The sequence below is a fragment of the Rattus norvegicus genome, chromosome 6, assembly GCF_021556685.1.
Source record: "Rattus norvegicus strain SHRSP/BbbUtx chromosome 6, alternate assembly SHRSP_T2T, whole genome shotgun sequence".
Classification (NCBI taxonomy): domain Eukaryota; kingdom Metazoa; phylum Chordata; class Mammalia; order Rodentia; family Muridae; genus Rattus; species Rattus norvegicus.
In genome coordinates, this window is record NC_141539.1 from 144,858,343 (window position 1) to 144,878,916 (window position 20,574).

Below are 20,574 nucleotides of genomic sequence, written 5' to 3' on the forward strand. Positions count from 1 at the left end.
ACATGGATGTGGGTCTCTGTATAAATAAACTGCACATGGCCATGGGTCTCTGTACAAACACTGCAAATGGATGTGGGTCTTTGTACACATAAGGGTCTCTATGCAAACACACTGTACACAGATGTGGTCTAGTCTGTGCCCGCCTAAGATCTGGCAATGCCTTCCATCATAATAGTCAGCCTGTTTCCCAGCATCACCTTCCTGCCTGCCAATGTTGACAGTGTGTAAGAACCATCTGTTGCTTGCCATCTGTCTCCTTGCTTCAGTGTGGAAGACTTCTTCAAAGATAAGTTGGCCCGTTTCCTCTCGTGTAGTCTAGTGTTGTGTTCCTGCCCTTAAAGGGCATTCCCTGAGCATGTGTACTATTCATCTCGTCACTTCAGTGGACACCTGGTGAACTCAGTTCCACCAATGAGGCTCTCTGACACCTGTATTAAAATAGCATTCCCACAAGTGAAATATGCTTTGACATATTTAATCTGGTACATCCAGCACATCGTTTTAATATGCGGATGAGCATGAAACTTCACGAAATGGTTTGCCTTCCTTTACTAATAGGTCTTGGAAACAAGGTGTGTATTTCATATCTATAGAATATTTTGTTCAGGAATGATCATCAAAAATAATACTTCATCTGTCTTTAGAGTTCCTAAGATTTCCAAGGTCAATGGCAGACTCACCCAAGCTGTTGTGATCCTAATAAAGTTTCCTAATAGCTGAACAACTAAATTAATCAAACTGGTTAAAATTAAAAGGTCAAGTATTTGGTTGCTACACCTCAGGCACTCAATAGTCACATGTGGTTCATGACACAAATATACAAATCATCATATAATATATATATTATTGTATTATATTACATAGAAGTTTCTTCTTCAGTTTAGCTCCATGATGAAGGACTCTCCATGAGTCAATCACCATATATTAGCTAAACTCCCCACAGTGAATACAGGGGAGAAAAAAATCTTTCCTAGGAAAAACCTTAGCTGTCACTTCATTAGAACCCACTGGCTAAAACTATCCAGAATTGTCTAAGTTACATTAAGTTACAGCTACACCTTAGAAGGGCATGCAAGAGTATTCTAGTATCATTTAAATTTGCTACACTTGTTTAGTACACGCACATACGGATATTTTTTAATAAATAATATTTAATAATACTTTTTAATAAAGAATGTGTCATACATCACTACTGCATGAAGCCTGTGAATGCTACGAGTATGTGTAAAGTTTTATTTCTGCAGCGATGAACAGGAAGATCAGTCCATTGTCGTGCAGATAATCTATGCACTGAGGAGGTTGGGCTGGATTTCAAAGGGAGAGAAATCTTCAAATCCTGAGCTAAACCTAGTTTAGTGACTGCCAATCCTGGCTGCAGACATCCAGGATACGCCAAACTGAGTCTTTGGCATGGCTGCCCCAGTGCCTTAAATCGGGAACAGAATGGAAACAGCCTCCACCTCAGACCTCCCTGCTTGAAAAGTTCAGGCTGAACAAATTCCACAATTAACTTCAGCCACTCTCTTGGACCAACATTCTTAAATTAAGTGTGGGGGGGGGGGTGGGGTAAGTGAAGAATTCGAGCCATTCACAAAATGTCAAGATGAGTTATCTGCACACAAGGGTGTCTTTTATGGGCCAATTGCATTGTTACTGCACAAGCTGCCATCTCGTGTTATCTTGGTCACACTACCAGGAGCACATTTAAGAATGTCAGCACAAAAGGCAGAAATGGACACGCTCTGTCTGGAGGTCAGAAACTGATTTTGATATTGCAAATGGGGTAAGAGAAGACGGCTAAGCTACGCTGTCCAAATGCACAAGACGAAACGGTTTCATAGCTAGTGACCAAGAATTCATAATGCATGGTGACCTCTCAGACAATGAAGCAAACTATGTTGTGGCTCCAGACTACACAAATTAGTCTGAGGACCTTACTGATCCCCTGTGAAACAGGTCCCTCTGGAGTTGCTATTTTTGCCACCAAGACTGGTGAGTACTTTCTGATAACATTATGTTATTAACAATGTGATAACATGTTAAATGAACCAGAATGACTCAGAGTTGTTTTCCACATGCCCTCTACCCAAGGCCAGGGATACTTATGGGAGAAGGGGTTTGTAAGGTTGTAAGAGAAAAAAGTACGAGACATCTTCATGAACCATTATTTGCTGGACATGATGGAGCCATTGCAAACACGAACTCAGAACTGTAACTGTACAGGATCAAGCCAGCTGAAATCCCAGCATGGACAAGGAAGGGGCTCATAAATGTCTCCCTAGATGAGAAGCTACTAGTAACTAATGACTGCTGGGAAGGGGAAAGTCCCCTGCAGCGGGAGGTGGTTCTACAACCATGTACATGCAGACAGCACTAAGTGTACTAACAGAGTCATAGGAGAAACAGAGTGGGGTTGGGGGAGGAGAAGAAAAATGGATAGGGGAAGAGGAACTGGAGGAAAGAAATGGTGAATAGATTTGACCAAAACACTACATTATATGCGTATGAAACGATGTATCATATATGTATAAAATTCTAAGTAAAATACATTGTATCAAGTTTTCAAAGTATAAAAACATTTCTAAATAGTTTCAGTGAAATTACATCTCGAGTGATTTGAAATAATGTGCCTTCTTCGGAAGATTGCAGACTCAACCAGAAATTAAACCACTTCAAAGCTAGTAGGTTAGGACAACCACACCATCCCTACAGCCATGTGACCTGACCTCTCATTTGTATGGAATGAAGACCTTGTCGAGGGCTTTTGTCAATAGGGCTGTGGGACATCCAGACATCACTGTGCCGTGCTCCAGCCCTTGGCTTCATAGTAAGTTAACATCCTTAACACTTTATATTTTCCAGCTGTTCACTAAGGACAATACTAGTTCTAGTGCTAAAAGCTGTGTGTCTAGAATTGTTGTTTTAAGAGTTTGATCATAATCCTATGAATAAAATGAGGGTGGGTTACAGCAGTGAGGCAAACTAACACTAGCTAGAAAAGATGATTTGTTAATATGGAGGTATGAAGGCTTGTGACAACTACAGGGGGATTTAGAGAGATACATAACACCAGCAAGTGAAACAAGTTGGTATCAAGGACCTGTATACCAAGTCAAGGTATGGTTTGGGTGGGCCTTTAAGCATGTTCTAAAAAGTTGTTATTAGAAAGAAAGCTAGGGAGACTTCTCAGTCAGCACAATGCTGGCCTTGCAAGCATATAGGTCTCAGTCTTGTCTCCAGAACAAAGGCAAAAAAGCTGGGTTCAACGGGGTGGTACATGTTCTTAATCCCAGCACTTTGGGGTTGAATGGCCAGCTAGCCTAATACTCAGCGTGTGGATCCTCAGTACTGAGTGTGAGGGTAAATGGTAGCAACTGCCTGACAGTCAGGGACAGTTGGGAAACTACGGAAAATGTGCCCTAGCATGTATGAGGCCCTCGTTCAGTCCTCTGTCCCGCAAATCACCCCCTAAACTCTTCCTCATCATAAGTAGCCAGAAAAGGGAATGAACAATCACTGTTATACCCAAGAACTGCCTGAAAGCCTGGGCTTCACACTGATGAGCTGGGGCTGCCATATTGATCTTGACCAATTGTTTTCAGTACACTCATTAATTTTTAATGAGAACAGTAGACTGAGGACTTAAAATACCTGCCCAAAGTGTTATAAAAGGGTCTTCTACTAGTATAAAGGTATTCAACAGGGCACATTTGGGGTTAAAAATTTTAGTATCTTGTGCTTATTGTTCTGCAGCATTAACACTGTGGGTACACACGTTTACGTATTTGAAGGGCTGTGTTTAAAAGAAAGGCAGCATTGTCCTGCTCCAGACTTACATGCATTTGTTTTCCATGCAGGAATTTGAACTTGTATTATAAGCATTTGAACTTGAAATGTCTTTGGGACTCGAGAGGTTAACGGAACAGCTCTCGTCTTAAAACTCCACCCACTGGTCGTGAGAACATCTGTGAGGCTTATTGGAGTGTAAGTGTGGTGATGATGATTATGTTTGAGATTAGTTTTTTTTTTAAAGAATCTAATTGCAAGCTGTATTAATATGCAAAGCATGAATGTTACCCAACCAGAGGGATTTTCTTCGCAGAGCCAACCCAGAGCAAGCATGAAGACACAAATGGGACCTAAATGGGGCCCCAGAAAATGTTGTCCGTGTTGACTAATAACCCTAGTATTTGTAGAAATATCTCACTTGTATGGAGCAACAAGAGTATTCAATTCAACCCTTAAAGTTAAATTATAACCAAGGAAAAATAGTCATGACAACTACTGCATCTAGCCAACAGCAAAATGCATATTGTATCGTAAAACTGCATTGTAAATTGATAAAGGTTTCGCAGAGAGCACATGAAAGTATCTGGAGAAAGAGTTGGCTTTTTCTGAGGTATATAAACTTCACAACAAAAAAGCATGAACTTCAGTCTAGAGACTAACACTGTGTCCTAGGAGTGGCTACAAGCACCTTCATAACCTTAGGAGATCAGTGGAGACCATGAATCTGAGGGACAGTGACAGCTTTTAAATGTTCCCAGCAGGACTGTTTCAGGACCCATACAGCTTGTCTCTGCGATGAGATCTCAGATTACACAAGGTAATTTAAGCACTCCTTCACTCTCACTGTCGATCTGTGGATGTGGGAACCGGTGGTACGTCACTTTTGCGTGGACAGAGGGAGGAATCCAGGTGAGAAGGCAGGCCTGTCCCCTGTCCCAGGATGCTACCTTTTGCTTAGTGCCAGGGCAGTTGCTCCTGCTACTCCCCACAGAGCTTAGCCTCTCCTTTCCCTCTGTTGCTACATTAAGAAATTTAGATGCAGATTTTCTAGTTCCTGGCACATGCGATGTGACAGATGGCATCTGATAATGACGGAGAAACTGGGACACTTAGCTAATCAGCAGAGCACAGGACTTCCAAAACCATTACCTGCTTCGGCTGTGCTCCCTTGGAGAGAAGGTCCAGCAAGTCTGCGGAGGAGATGAAGTAGAAGCGGGAGAACGTGACCCGCTTGGTTTCCAGGTACTCAGCCAGGGCTTTTTCACAAAGAGAGAGCCTGCATGAACAAAGACCCTTCTTAAGCAAGTCCTGTGCTTCTGACACTGACATCGACCGTGACTCCGTTCAACCAGGAAGCTCGCTCTTTCATAGCTCCCTCCTCCACCTTCAACACCTACTTACAGCCAGGGTCATGGGAGTTGAGGGGACATATACACTCACACACCATTATACACCAGACTTGGGTTTATGATACTCATTGCTTCTGATGAAGACTACCATTTGACATTGCTCATCTGAAGCATAAGTCGCAGTAGAAAAGCTACAACTGGGCAAAGCCCTTTCCCAAATGGATATCTGTAAAACACAAGTGACTCTGACCTTCTCTGGCATTCAGCGGAGCCATAAGATCCAGAACTGCTGCTGCATTATCATCCAAACTCCTAACCATTGACTAAATAGTAACAACCACATCCTATCAGGAAGCATCTTGTCTAAATTGTTGTTTTGCTCATTTTAAAGCAAAAGCCCGAATGTTCCTATGGATTATATGTTAATGTGACTTTACAAATAGCCCTTAGGGAAAAGATTTTGAAAGCATTGAGATATTCCTTAAGGGTGATATATAGTTCAAAGCATAAAGCATACACATAGCTCATTCCATAATGTGGCACTTGGAAAGCTGAGGCAGGAGGATCCCTTTGGGTTCAATGATATTCTGGAATCAAAACTACTGAAAAATAACAAAGGAGGAGAAGAATGAGATGATCATTGAGATAAGGGGAAATGAATTGGAATATACCTTATTATATATATGTATATACACATATACATTCATACACATATACACACATATATACATACACACATATACATATATATATATATGTATACACATATACCCTGACTAAAAGACTATGAGCAAATGAGAGCTGTCCTGGCTTTTGGCACATAGTAGGTGTTTAATCAGTATGTGTAGGATGATGTAATGAAAGAATTGATCAGTTATCAGGAACCTGACCTAATACTCACAAGACAACTACAGAGAGCACAGAGCGACTTCTATTACATGTGATTAAACATCGTTAGAATGTGAAAGAAATATGTGTCAACTGGTCCCCCTGCTCCTTTTCTTACCTGTGCTGAAAATCTTTAAGTTTCTCATAGAGGTGGGGTCTGCATGTTGCTTCTAAGACGTTTTTTATCTTGGCTGTCTTGAACATTAACTCCTATATAAAAGTAAAACATAGGCATTAGAAATTCATCCATTCTCCTTTCACAGAGGGGATCAGAATTGGAGAGTGTAACAGTTGAGTGAATGGTGTTCAGGAGACGCTAGGGATGCCTGGTACCATGTTTGTTTCTGTGTAAAAAACCATGCTTATTAATGTAACTTCGCTGTGTAACATAGCATCTGTCATGTCACAGTGACAGCCTTGAACAGTTGATATGGAGACAGCAAGATTTGTAAAAACATACAATTTCAGTTTTCTGACTCCTATATACTGAAAGGCACATATTACATTTTATAAATCTAACACATTATAGTTTTTTTTGTTTTTGTTTTTTTACTGTTGAACTTTACATGGATTTGAACATTGTGAAAACCTTACTAGAACAGGACAGGCCTATGTCTGACAAACCTTAAACTCAGCATCTACTTCATCAAATCTTTGGGCATCTTCCACAAGCTGGATTCGAATATCTTCTGAACAGACGAAGATGCTTTCCAAGTGAGACCAGGTTCGCTGGACTTGCATCCAAGTAAAGATGACTGCATCGGCGACATTTAGCTTGTTTTGCCAGCTTAGGACTTGATCAATGAAGTATTCCACATACTTGCTCTGAAGAAGAGTCTGCAACTGAACCTGAAAGGCAACCAGGCACTTGTCAGTGGATAACTGGGGGACTCAGGGTCGCGGGGAAGGCTGTCCTGAGTGCTTCTCTGTTCTCGCACCTTGCATGGGACCCAGACAGGCTCTATCAAACTTTTACAAAATGAGTCAAAGAATACATAGCTTGCTGACTCATCCAACCAAAGAAATGAGATGCATTTAACATATCTTCTACAAGAAGGTCATGTCCTTCTGTGTAGGCAAAAATCTATGTTGGGGAGACTGAGAAGTTGGGCTCAGTCCATAAAGTACTTGTTTTGAGATCATAAGGACCTGAGTTTGCATCCCCACAAGCTCCCATATAAAGAAAGCAAAGAGTGGTACACACTTGTAATATTCCAGCATGGGAATAGGCAGATCCCAAAGGTTCAGTGGCTAGCCAGCTAGTCCCAAGTCCCAGTAAGAAACTCTGTCACATAAATAAATAAATAAATAAATAAATTAATTAATTAATTCACCACCTAATGGGTACTAGAAACAGCTTAAAAATTAAAGCATTCTTTACTCATTCACTCAGCCCCTAGGCCCTGCCTGTTCACCATTCCAAAGGGGTGTGTGTGTGTGTGTATGTGTGTGTGTGTGTGTGTGTGTGTGTGTGCGCGCGCGCGCGTGCACGTAGATCTCAAAAAGTTAAAATTTCCTGTAAGCTTCTTCCCTCTCAGCCAACTGCTATGCTCTGCAACCATCTTGTCACCAAGACTTGCTGGCAACAGTGTGACAATCACTTGTCAACATGGTCACAATGAAATCTCAGGACTTCACTGTGTTGTGACCTCTGGTTCTACTTCACTCTAAGGATTTGATACACATAGTTCCTCTTTGAAGTAAAATCCCAGGCTTGGTCTCTATGCAATACCCTGTTCCCTCATTTCCCTGTTCACAGTCTCTTACCCTTCCCCACCTATCCTGTTGTTAATCAAATGCAGCCTCCCTCAAGGCGCTGGGCCTTGTCTCCTTCCTCTCTCTATCCAGCTCACTGAATAGTAACAATGGCCTCCCAGCCCTCATGCTACAGGAGCCTTTGTGCTGGGCTCTGACTGGCCTTTGCCTTTATAGAAATGATGCTGACACCAAATCGGCCCAGAATCTTGGTGCCCTAGGTTTACAGCTCATCACAGTGGCAGTCATTTCCTTCTCAGACACTCTCATGTTCTCATCCATATTTCTTCTCACAAAGGCCTCGAGAGACACCCCTCTCCTTAGCTTTACAATTCGAGCCATATATGCTGTGCTCACACCTGTGTCTCCAAGCTTACTGGTTCCTTATTCCCGTGGTGGGGTGGAGGGGAGTATATTCCAAGGAACCTAAAACAATTGGCCCTTGAGAGATGGCTGCTTCCTGATGTCCCAGACACCACTAGCATCATTGGTCCCACTACATAGCTATCCTTTCCTGGCGATCCTCTTTTTGCCAGTCTATCCTTTAAGGTCAGCCTAAGCATCATCACCTTCCAAGGAACCCGACACTCTCACATTCCTGATTGGAAGGCCTTTGCCGCTCACTGACCTTCGAGGAGCCTGTCTTTCCTTAGTCTTGTGGGAGTGTCTCTTCTTAGCCTTCTAGGAGTCAGTCTGTCTATTCTTAAGTCTCCTAGGAGTCTGTCTATCTCTTCATTGTCCCCTATGAGTCAGTCTGTCTATTCTTAAGTCTCCTAGGAGTCTGTCTGTCTTTTATGTCTCCTAGGAGTCTAACTGTCTCTCCTTAGTTCTTCTAGGAGTCAGTTTGTTTCTCCTTATTCTTCTGAGTATCTATCTGTCTCTCCTTAGTCTTCTGGGAGTCCGTCTGTCTCTCCTTAGTCTCTTAGGAGTCAGTCTGTCTCTCCTTAGTCTTCTGAGAGTCTGTCTGTCTCTCCTTAGTCTTCTAGGAATCAGTCTGTCTCGCCTTAGTCTTCTGAGAGTCTGTCTGTCTCTCCTTAGTATTCTAGAGGACTTCCTTTGTGTCATCTGCTTTCTGAACTGCCACTGCCCCGAGAGCAGGTGTTCATACTTTGAATGCCAAATGATCCCACACCTGGAGCCTGGTGTGAGTAGGGGCTCAATAAACAAATGAATAGGACTTTGTATGTGATTTTGAAAAAAAATCAATGTCTAAAATTATTAATTAAAATCTATTAAAAAATCCATTTTACCTGGTTATGTTCTAGAGTCTCAAAAAGCTGTTCATCAGACTTCAGCAGTGGGGTGCCTGTTCTATGGTGAACCTCATAAGAAAATTCCAGGGCTTCCCAGGTGTGGCTGACATCAGTGATAACCTAGTAATCAGAAGGATCTGTTAATTAAAGTGCACCCCATCAAATTTAGGGCCAATCTCTCAGCCATGACCTAGAATTCCCAGAAGTTTAATAGTAATGCTAATATTTATAAATAAATTATATTCACAAGTTGTAAATAGCTACTTATAAATGATTAAAATTAACATCAATAATTTTTCAAATGTGACTTGACCTCACTTTCTTTCTCTAGATGCTTCATGGTGACAAGACTGCATTGTAAATGCCGTCACTGCAAAGGACCGGGCCTCATACAAATACTATTCTATTGGATCTGAGTTTTAAATCCTACTCCCTGAAGGGATCCAAGTACAAGAAGATTTAAAAAGCCACACCAAGGGCAGATACTGTTCATATATTAGTCAGCATGAGATCGATGGATGTAGGGCCTGAAGGTGACCTCAGGCTCCAAATAAACCTAGGTAAGTTGATTACTTCCCTAAGTCCCCTTCTATACTCCAGAAACAATAACCACTTACTATTATTGAAGGCCAACTGTGCCAACCAAGCACTTAAAAATGCTGCTTGCTATAAAGGAAGAGATACACAGTCAGCCCCCTACTCCCCTCATCAGGACTGACCCTCCTGTTGCTTCATCTCCTATAACTCTAAGTGGTCCAGGACACCCAGTGGCAGAGGAAAAACTTGAATATATGCTTCCGTACTCCCAGGTCGGTGAACTCTTCCAAATGGCTTCTATGCAGAAGCACAAGCCCAGCACCATAGTGGACACCAGCACCCAAGGATGGTACCTTCTCTGTGCCCAGCTCCTTCACGGCCTTATCCACAATGTCTCTCACGTCCTCTTCTACCTGGTGCAGCTGCACTGCCAGCAAGTCTGCCAATGTTGTGCTGTCGTTTATCGAGAATCTGACCTGGTTAGGAAGAAAGAGAGGCAGGCTTTATTTAACGATGGTTCCTGGAAGATGTGGTAATATAGTCGTTCTCTCTTAGCACATGGCTTCTGAGCCTTCATCTATAGTTACATCTGCACAGTCTCGGGGCCAAGTCTCCGTCACGTTCAAACACAGAGCTGTCTTTTGCTTTGTACCCTTCTATTTTCAACCCGTTTCCTGTTGCCTTTGCTATAATTTTTAAAGAAGGTGCCCACTCTTCATTTATTATAACCCGCTTGCAACCCCAGGAACCAGGAGGCAGCCCATTTGTCTTTTCTCCTGAAGTGACTGGCTCACAGAACGTAATTTCCGACTGCTTGTGACGCGACCTAGTTTCACCACTAATTTAATCCTAGTGGCTTGGCAAAAGTTACCCTTACTCGTTTGGGTTCATCATACGAAAGAACTCGCATTCACCTCCCCATCCCTTTTGCCCACATCCCTTCACCAAGGATTTAACAAGCACTTGGTTCTTCCTACATCCTGAAGTCACCTCATGTCTCTTACAAATGAAAGGGGGTCTTGGCTAAATGGCTGCAGAAAAAGCCATCTTGATTGCAGTCCTGAGAGGACAGCACTCTGCTTTCCAGGGAGGCTGTTGTCCTCTCTGGAAACAGGCAGAATTCATCCCATGATAAAAGTAAAAACAAACCCAAACTATGGAAGCGACGTTCTTGAGGCCACACAACCAGTAGGATGTTAAGGGGGTGAGGGAGTGAGCTCCTTGGGGGCCGGTCATTCACTGGTCCTTGGGGTGAGCAGCCGGCTCCTTGAGTTCCCATCATTTACTGGTCCTCAAGTAGCCTGACTTCGTGCATATGATCGGAGGCTTCCTGACATGTTCCACTGCACCTCAGATGAGGCAAGCTAGGCGTGACACCTTAAGAAGTTACTACCCCGTGAGGGTAACCCCGGTACGCACCCCGATGGCGTTCGTCAGCTGCTGCCAATGCCTGTCCCTGAGGGCAGGGTTCTGCAACTCTGCAACTGCTCTCAGGGAGGTTGTCATGTCCTTCACAGTGCCCTCCAGGCCTGAATAAGCATCCCAGACACGGACAGCCTTGTCCAGTGACCAAATTTCCTAAAGAAATATAAGGGAAGGGCCCAGATTCCTATACATTACAAGATTACACTTATAATTTATCTCCTTTGGAAGAAACACAGACCTTTCTCCATCCATGGTTTAGGAAAGACAGTGAAGCTACACAAGAGGCCAGGGCTAGATACAATAAATAATTTTTTTTTAGGTTCTTTTTTTCGGAGCTGGGGACCGAACCCAGGGCCTTGCGCTTCCTAGGCAAGCGCTCTACCACTGAGCTAAATCCCCAACCCACAATAAATAATTTTTAATGTTTACTTTTGTTTTAAACAATCTTTAAACAATAGAAAAAATACAAGGAAGAGCATTGGATCATCTAGAGCGATGGTTCTCAACCCGTGGGTTACAACCTCTTTGGGGCTGAATGACTCTTTCATGAGGGTCACCTTAGATGACCAGAAAACACATATATCTACATTATAGTTCATGACAGTAGCAAAATTACAGCCATGCAATAGCAATGAAAATAATTTTATGGTTGGAGGTCACCACAGTATGAGGAACTATTTTAAAAGGTTGCATTGTTAGGAAGGCTGAGAACCACTGTTCTAGTCTACAGGCTGATCTAGAGAAATGCAAAGGGATCCACTCACTCCAAATTAGGAATCTACTAAGAAGATACTAGGTTCCAGAGTTTCTTACACAGGAGTGCTAACCGTGTATCCCATGGGAAATCAAATTCAGAAAGGTACAGGCATGCACAAAACCTTGCTTCCTCTAGGAACACAAGTAAAATCAGATTAATGATGCTTCCCTGGAATATATAGTTCCTCTGGATGGACCCCTGAAGTCCTGGTGATTTGTATCTTTTTCATGGGACTTAACTATTGTATGTTCTAAAGATGTTTTAAATAGAGTGTCCATTGAGCTTTCATCCTGGCCCAAGGAACAAGGATAGAAATTCATAAAACTGGGTAAAAGGTTGAGCCCATTCCTTTAAACATTAAGGGCTGCAGTGGAAGTGGGGTTGTCACTGGGATCAGGGAGTTTGAGTCTAGGACAATAGGGGAACAAGCTGATCACAGCACTCAACCTGGGGCAAGGACGTTGTAAAGAACTAAGAAAGCAAAGAGCCCACCTGTTTCCTCCCTCCCTGCCCCCTTTCTTCCTTCTTTTCTTTAGTTGCCCAGGCTCTGCTCAGGAGCCCCTGGAACATGTGTGTCTGTCAGCCCATTCCTGACAGGAGGACGTTTTATCTCCCTTTTGCTGTTGTAGTCTTTGACCTTCTTTAAGAATTTTTGCTCTCTTCGGGGCACATGCAGCTATGAGGACTACTCAAGGCAGTGAGTTCACGTAGGCAAAGCTCTGGGGATGCTGGAGTAACCACTAATGACTAAAGTTGTCATAGTCCATGCAAGTCCAGATGTGAACCCAAGAGCCAAGTCAACGGGTGCCTTTTTAGGTACAGAATAACCATGTTTGCTAAAGAAAGAAACAGAGGCTCAGCTCCTAAACTACAGCCCTAGGCCTGATGCCCACAGTCTCCCTCTCCACTCTAGATGGCCATAGCAAGCTGGTAGTCAGGGCTGTCTCTCATACGCCCACTAACCCTTAAAAGCATGCACTAATGTGCTTATATCAACCCATTCACAGAAAGGCGGGCTTGAGGAGATGTACGACTGGCTGAGAGTGGGGGAAGACATAGTATCTTGTTTCATTCTGCTTGAAGTAAATAAGGAAACAGAACCCGATACACCAAATTCTAAGAAAGATAAATGGCTCTGCCCGGCAGTTATGCAACTCGCCTTGGCGAACCTTCTGAGCTCCAAGTCCATCTGCTCCATGTTGACCTGCCTCCACCGGGTTTCAGTCCAATTATCAATGCTTCTCTGAAAATGTACACGGAGAGAAAAGTGTCAACGTTTGGTGAAAATGGGCCCACACAGCAAAATATACAAACCGGTGGCATGCGGGGACTCCCGGCCAGTGGGAAGACAGTTTTTTAAAAATATTAACTGCACTTGTCAAACTTCCTCATCTCTAAAACAAAAGAACCGTCAAAACTTGTCAAGCTTACGGCTAAAACACCGTAATATATCAATTTCCAGTAGCAGTAATAAATTCCACACAGTCGCCATGATTTCATCCTGCACAGTTTGAATAAATCAATAAGCATATTATTAAAAACAGGCTTCCAAATTCTACATGCAATACAAAATAGGCTGTGCCAAAAGTCTTTATTATTACAAAAATCTAATGAACCAGTTTTTGGTCATATTTTATATATTTATTTATATTGCATGTCTTGTTAATAGATTTCTACATGGCTTTCAACTGACATAAGGAATTTATGCAGGATGTATGTTTTTCAAACATATATATATATATATCCTTTTAGTATTAACTAAAAGCAAGTAAAATATTTTCAGTAAGTGTCAGTTTATATACAGATATAGAAAATGCAAACAGGGTGTCTGTGTATACACAGCCAACTGTGTAGTTAACACAGATTTATATGTTAATTTTAAATTCATATTCTATATAATACTGCCAAAGGATCTGAGGTAGCCAGCTCATTATATGAGGTTTTGCTCTGAACTAAATAAAGGTAGAAACAGCTGATAGTTGAGCAGAATCTTTCATTAACAGAGATCTATGAACCTTAATTCTGGGAATAGGGGTCTGGAGTGAAATCTAATCTGTGCATACATTAAGACATTATGAAACCCAAAAAAGAGTGATAGAGACAGTAAAGTTGCTCGTTTACTTAAAACTCTTACTAAGCAGGACCCCGCTGCCCAGAAATCCGTCTTACCCTAACGTAAACGATGATATCCCAGAGCTCTTTGAGCAGCCGGACTTCCCTGCGGCACTGCTTCATTTGTTTGTACTCGGGAAGAACCACCTCGAAGAGACGTGCGCAGTTTTGCATCTGCACCACCTCTTCCTCCAGAGCCTCAAGCTCCTGATTAGCCTGAGGAAAAAACACACATGCGCACTGAAGCCACCATTCCTGGTTCTGCTACTGCATTATTCAAATTGTGAGTCTCAAAGGGAAATTTAAATAAAAACTCTGTAGGGTAATTACTGGTAAATTTTTAGTTTCATGGTGAGGCTGAGATTTTGCTCAAGGACAAGGGAAGTTTCATGTTGGGATTTAGCGCGCGCGCGTGTGTGTGTGTGTGTGTGCGCGTGCGTGTATGCTTTAATATACAATTAGCTTTAATATTTTTATTTACTTTACAAATTATATCTGCCCTTCCTCTCCTCCCAGTACCCCCTCGTGTAAGTCCTTCCCCAATTCCAACTTCTCTTTGATTTCGTAGTTTAACAAAACAATAACCAAAAGAAAGAGAGGGGAGAGGGTAAGGGGAGGGGGGGGAGAGAAAGAGAGAGAGAGAGAGAGAGCAAGAGCGTGCGCTCGAGAGAGAACGCACCTTTATTTGTAAGTAGTACATCATGTTTATGATCCCAGCATGCAGAAGGCTGAGGTAGGTGGATCATTGAGAGTTCAAAGCCAGCCTGGACCACAGAGTAAGACACTGGAAAGGAAGGAAAGAAAAGAAAAGAAAAGAAAAAAGAAAAGAAAAGAAAAGAAAAGAGGAAGAAAGAAAGGGAGGAAATGAAAGAAAGAAGGAAAGAAGGGAGGAAAGAAAGAGAAAGAAGGGAGGAAGGAAACCTCCAACTTCAAAATGATTCTGTGGATGATCAATAGTACGAGACACACTCAAGAATGTATACACACAAGCATGCACATGCCCAACAACATCCAGAGTAGATTTTCACACACACACTCACACATTCACACACACTCTCACACACACACATACACACACATTCACTCTCACACTCACACACATACACTAACACACATACACTCACCCACCCACACTCACACACCACACAGAGTTTGAATCTCTCCTAATAATCGCCTTTGCCAAGGTTCACCTACTATCCTGCCACATAGAAAAACTAATGTTTTGCATCTAGTGGAAATCAGTTTGTTTTCCACTTTCTTTGATGAGCAACTCTTAGTTTTACTTTCTATTATCAGGGCAGTGTGTTCACAGTGTGAAAGGAGTAACCACAGTCGCTCACGGTCTCTTTGTCCTTCCTGTTGCTGTGTCTGCAATGCTCACTCCATATGCAGCCTCTGCTCTTGGGCTCAGGTTGCAACCCGACACCAAGTGCCTAACTTTGCAAAGCAGAGCCGATTTGATTTTGCTTTCTGTTTCACATTCCCTTCCCTCTTCCTCCCAAGGTCCAGCGACAGAATTTCTTTACTTTTCCTCCTTAAAACCTACAATTGATCTTTTTACGTCCCATCAATTTTAACCTTTTTTGACAAACAAATATTTTTCTGTTTATTATGTTAGTGTTTTAAAATATGAATCTTCTCCATATATGCATTCGCCTTGGTTTTTGGCGTGTAGTGCCAAAGAAAACACTTTAATGTGCTCTTAGAGATTTTTAAATGTCAGAACACTGCCGTTAGCCAGTTGTATAATATGTTTGTGCCTCTATATCTACAGAAGATTCCAAGGCCCTGTCTTAAGTACCTGAAATCCAAGTACACTTAGTCCCCTACTTAAATTGCACACATTTGCATATGACACGAGCATCTTCCCCTGTACTTAAAAACCCTCTAGGTTACCTTTAATACCTAACGCAACATGAACGAGCTACAAACAGCTGTTATACCAGGTCCCAATGGCTTATTTTTTTTTTAATTTCTCTTCCTACTGACTTTTATGTCACTGTGATGTATTTTCAACTTGATAAGATCCATAATCACCTAGAAGACAAACCTCTGGACCTGCTCTAAATGTGGACGAATGGCACCATTCCATGGGCTGACCGTGAACTGGGTCAGCAGCATCAGCACCGCTTCGGATCCTGGCTCATGAGCTGAGACCAGCTGCCTCACACACTCCTGCCACTGTGACAGCCACCATGAGGCCATCAGACTGTGAGTCAAAACAATCCCCTCCATAAATTAATCCTGCCAGATATTTTATTACAAAGATGAGAAAAAACACCATATAGACTTACTATTTCTGGGGGAAAAATCTTTATAAAAAATGTATGCATTTTGTGCTGAAGCTTTCAAGTTCTATGTTAATGTGCCCTGTGGCCACGAGTTCTGGTTCTTTCTGTACTTGTTCCCAGACCATTGGCGGTGAAGTTGTCGCTCTGGTCACTCCTCCCGAGGTCTGGTGGCATGTGGCTCTGTCCTGAGGTGACATTTCACCTTGTTGTCCCCCTTTCTGAAGGTAAAGGCTCTCTGGGCACTGTGTTCATCCCAGTGTTATGCAATCCAGTGTGCTTGGATCCCTACTCAGGATTTGGAAGGTATGGCTAGAGGCTCCTGGTTTCTGTGGTTGCTGAGGGATGCTCTTACCCTCTTGACACGACTGATTCTGGTTTTATCTGATCACCCATGGTATTCTGCAGTTCACTTTGATGAAACCAGACACACTTTCACTTATCCCGTTTGGGATTCGCTCAGCTTCTTGAAGCCATGGATTCGTGCTCAATCAAGCTCTTGAGAACCCTCGATCTATCTGTCATTTTGTTTATTCTGTTTTCTAGGACACAGGAGTTAGGTACATTAGAATTTCTTCCCCCATATTTCTTCTCTTTTCCCCGTTTCCTTATATCTATTTGCTGCATTCTGAGTCATTTCTTTCAACATAACATGCACTTAACTAGCTCATTTTCCTAACTACTGAGTTGCACATCCTAGGCAACTGTAATTTTCATTTCCTTAAGTAACTGGTACTTTTCCAGATTCAACTGAACGTTTTTAATGGACTCATAACTGAACGCTGCTCATTTCTTTTTCAGCGTGCTCATTTTTTTCCTCTAGAATCTGAAGATCCTTACATGGCTCTACATCTAGGGCTCTTGCTGACTCCCAGGTGTGATGGCTACACATTGTTTCCTGCTCACTGGTATCTGACTATCTTTGTTGCTCCCATGAAGACCCTAGGCCCAAGATTGGAACTGTGTTCTCCAGAGATCTGAATTTTCTCCTACTGGCCACTTCCGTTTCCTGGCTTTGAAAATTCCTCAATCCCTGGGAGGCATAAAGGGGACCTCTGGTGCTTCTGACAAGAGGCTCATGTTGTAGATTTCCAGAGGACTCCTTTCCTCTTCCTGCATGTTACTCTGAGGCTTAGCAGAGGTCAACAGAAACCTCAGAGGCTCCTCATATAGGTTCTAGACTTTGGATGCACTTTCCTAGACCCACCTCAGTGAGCCTGTGGTCATCTGTTCAGATATAAGCATATACTTGTGGTAAAAGTGTCCATCTCAAAGCTGTGGGCTTCCGGTATGTTCAGGTATGTTCACGAGTCACTACAGCAGCATAGATTTGACATCCGCACCTACTTTCGACCGCCTTTCAAATACTCCATCCTGCTGATGAGAGATTTCTCTCGCTTCTTTCTGAGCACAGCATCAGATTTACAACTGTGCATCTGTGATGCATCCAACATCTTTCAGGCAAGAGGACTCATCACAGACTGCATATTCTCCAAAGCCAACAGCCTTTCATCTTGAGTAATTCCCCTATTTTGTGTCTTTAGCTCTGAACAATCACCAGCAACTTACTATGAAATCTCACTGCAGAAAGAAAAGAGTGGAAGGGAGGGAGGGAGGGAGGGAGGGAGGGAGGGAGGGAGGGAGGGAGGGAGGGAGGGAGGATTTATCATAGTCCATCACCCGTCTTGTTCCTGGAAGGTCAGTGGCTTCCACTTGTGGGGCAAAATGACTGGAATATAATCACCCAATGTCACTGCAGAACAAGAATACCCATGCCCTCTGGTTGAACCTGACTCTTCAAAGTACTGGATTTGCCAGCCAAACAAGCACACCCAAATATTAACAAGAGGAAGGTAACTTGGGTCCATCCTGTTTGAAGTATCTGCTACACATCCTGAACAGAGGAGGATGAGCACCTCTCGCTTTGTAAGAAGCAACTATAAGCTGCTACAGTATGTGTGGAAGTGTCGAGATTCAATACATATCTGTCATAAATGTTTGCAGACAGCATATTGGTGAGTCAAGTTAAAAACTTTTTTTTCCCCATCCACAATCTGTTCAGACCACCTGGAGTTTAGATATAGTCTTTTAACAATCCTTTATTAACATATGCTAACTCACTCCTTTTCAATGAGTATAAACTAACGTTCTTCAGCCAAATGGAAGATGGGACTACAGAGCAGTGCTTTCTGGGCAGGGTTAAAAGCAATTAAAGAGTCAATTCAAAGCCAGATTTGGAAAATGGGGGAAGAGCTATGTCAATTTGGACACCATTCCAAGGGAAAATACTATGCCAAGCGTGAAGATAGAGCCCAAAGGAGAACCCAGAAGAAGAACAGCACCCGAATGGAAACATTCTTCTCTCATGGGGTCATTTTTGTAGCATTTGGACTGCTAGGTTAAGATCCTGAAGTATTTTTTTAACACAAAGAATCAAGTCTCCTATGAATCATATGTGGATTTGAGGTTAATTCTTGTAATAAAGTAACTCATGAAAAAAATACATTGGAAGACTGAGCAATATTTACACCAGGCTTATGAGCTTTCCTGTGGTTATACCTATATACAGTGGGCGACTGGAGGTGGAGGAGTTCATTGGTTGAGCATTTACTGTGTGTGTATATGTGCAAAGACCCTGCACCAATCTCTACACTGGAAAACACAGAGGAAAATAATCACTTGGGAAGCAGCATCACTGTTAGAATTGATAATTTCTTTTTTTTTTTTTTTTTTTCGGAGCTGGGGACCGAACCCAGGGCCTTGTGCTTCCTAGGTAAGCGCTCTACCACTGAGCTAAATCCCCAGCCCCTGATAATTTCTTTTAAAAGATTTAGATAGCCAAAACTGTAATCTTATTTCTGAAATTTATGAACTGTAACCAGAAAAATAAAAGTAACTATACACTAAATTTCATCATCTGGAAGGAGAAAAATCATAGCTATCTTGTAGATCTATAGTGGTAATTAAAATGTAATATACTTTTTAAAGCTCTTTTTTATCTCCTCCTTACTGTGGGGTGTATATGGGTGTGTGTGTGTCTGTCTGTCTGTCTGTCTGTCTGTATACATGCTCATATGTCTGCTCATATGTTTATTGGAAATTGAACTCAAGGCCTCCCCAACTAGGTAAGCTCCCTCCATACTGATCTAAAATCTCATCCTCCCTTTTTGTTTGAGATAGGATGTGACTAACTTACTCAGACCAGCCCTAAACTCACTCTGTATCTAGGCAAGTCTTGGATTTTGCGATCCTGCCTCTGTCTCACAAGCTGCCAGGATCCCAGGCCTGTGCTACCAAGGCTGGCTTGATAACATTCTTGACATATGGTAGGGGTTCACACAGTCTCTGTGTCATTTTCACTTGTGTGATTATGGTGATGTTCGGAGGAAACATAATTTAAAATGATCTAATGTAGGGAAAATAAAACTCCCATTCTAACATGGCTACTGTTATGCACATGATACCGGTGAGGACGGATTACCTTATCGAGCACTGAGTATGGATTCTCTGCCTTAAATCCAAGAGGGGCATAGCTCCTAAATCTCTCTCTGAATTCTGCTTGCTTTTCCTGATCAGAGGACAAAAGTGAATGTCAGTCAGATAGCTTTAGTTATCCTTTTCAAACTTTCCTTAAAAATTAAACAAACACAAACCCAGTAACCAACTCACATCAAACAAAATACATTTTTTCCTTAGAAGAGTGACCTCTGCGTTTTGGAGTGGCGAGACCTCATGCCTGACCACGGCTGCGATCTTCTTGGTGGTTTCCCATCTTTCAGGTAATTCCTGTACAAAAAGATGCAATGGATATCACTTTAGTTCCTGAAACAACTCAACCACATGAGGTCAAACAATTCTTATTTCTTTACTCTGATCCAGGGCATCGTTTAGAGGTAAAGCTGTGTCAATAACGCAAGGCTACAGTGTAGTGATGAAGGGCGTTAGAGCCAGGGCATCTCCCAGGCACCAGTATTGCTTTCATGTTAGAATTGGCAGAAATCTTTCAAAATAAAAACTCATCCCCAAAACACTCCACTGTTACGGGAATAAAATTAAAGAGTTGTGTGTGTGTGTGGGGGGGGAGAGTCAGTGAAGTGCTTTTAGCTAGCTATGACAGCGTAGACCTATAATCCTGGGGGGAGCAGTGAGGGGGCGACACACCAAGACAGAAGAATTCCTGGGACTTGCTAGCCAGCTGAACAAATGGTGAACCTTAGGTTCAGTAAGAGACCTTCTTTAAAAAGTGATTAAGTGATTCAGGAAAATGTGCATCATTAAAATGTGACTTCCACATGCAGGTGAAAAGATATGCATACATGTACACACATACACACACATACACACACATGTGCACATGTACACACACATACACACACATGTGCACATGTACACACAGTTGAAGTGCACTGGGCATGACTTCA

General features: G+C 42.4%; 1 protein-coding gene across 1 annotated transcript in view; it reads right to left on the reverse strand.

The window, feature by feature from the left end:
* Positions 1–20,574, reverse strand: part of Dnah11 (dynein, axonemal, heavy chain 11) — a 316,147-nt gene that overhangs the window by 224,580 nt on the left and 70,993 nt on the right. The window contains exons 19-28 of the mRNA XM_087554982.1: positions 19,823–19,939; positions 19,635–19,721; positions 13,923–14,081; positions 12,913–12,996; positions 10,991–11,149; positions 9,925–10,047; positions 9,032–9,154; positions 6,651–6,875; positions 6,145–6,236; positions 4,939–5,065 (exon numbers count right to left, since the gene is read on the reverse strand). Of these exons, the coding sequence (XP_087411108.1) occupies positions 4,939–5,065; positions 6,145–6,236; positions 6,651–6,875; positions 9,032–9,154; positions 9,925–10,047; positions 10,991–11,149; positions 12,913–12,996; positions 13,923–14,081; positions 19,635–19,721; positions 19,823–19,939 (1,296 nt within the window). The remainder of the gene's footprint in view (positions 1–4,938; positions 5,066–6,144; positions 6,237–6,650; positions 6,876–9,031; positions 9,155–9,924; positions 10,048–10,990; positions 11,150–12,912; positions 12,997–13,922; positions 14,082–19,634; positions 19,722–19,822; positions 19,940–20,574) is intronic.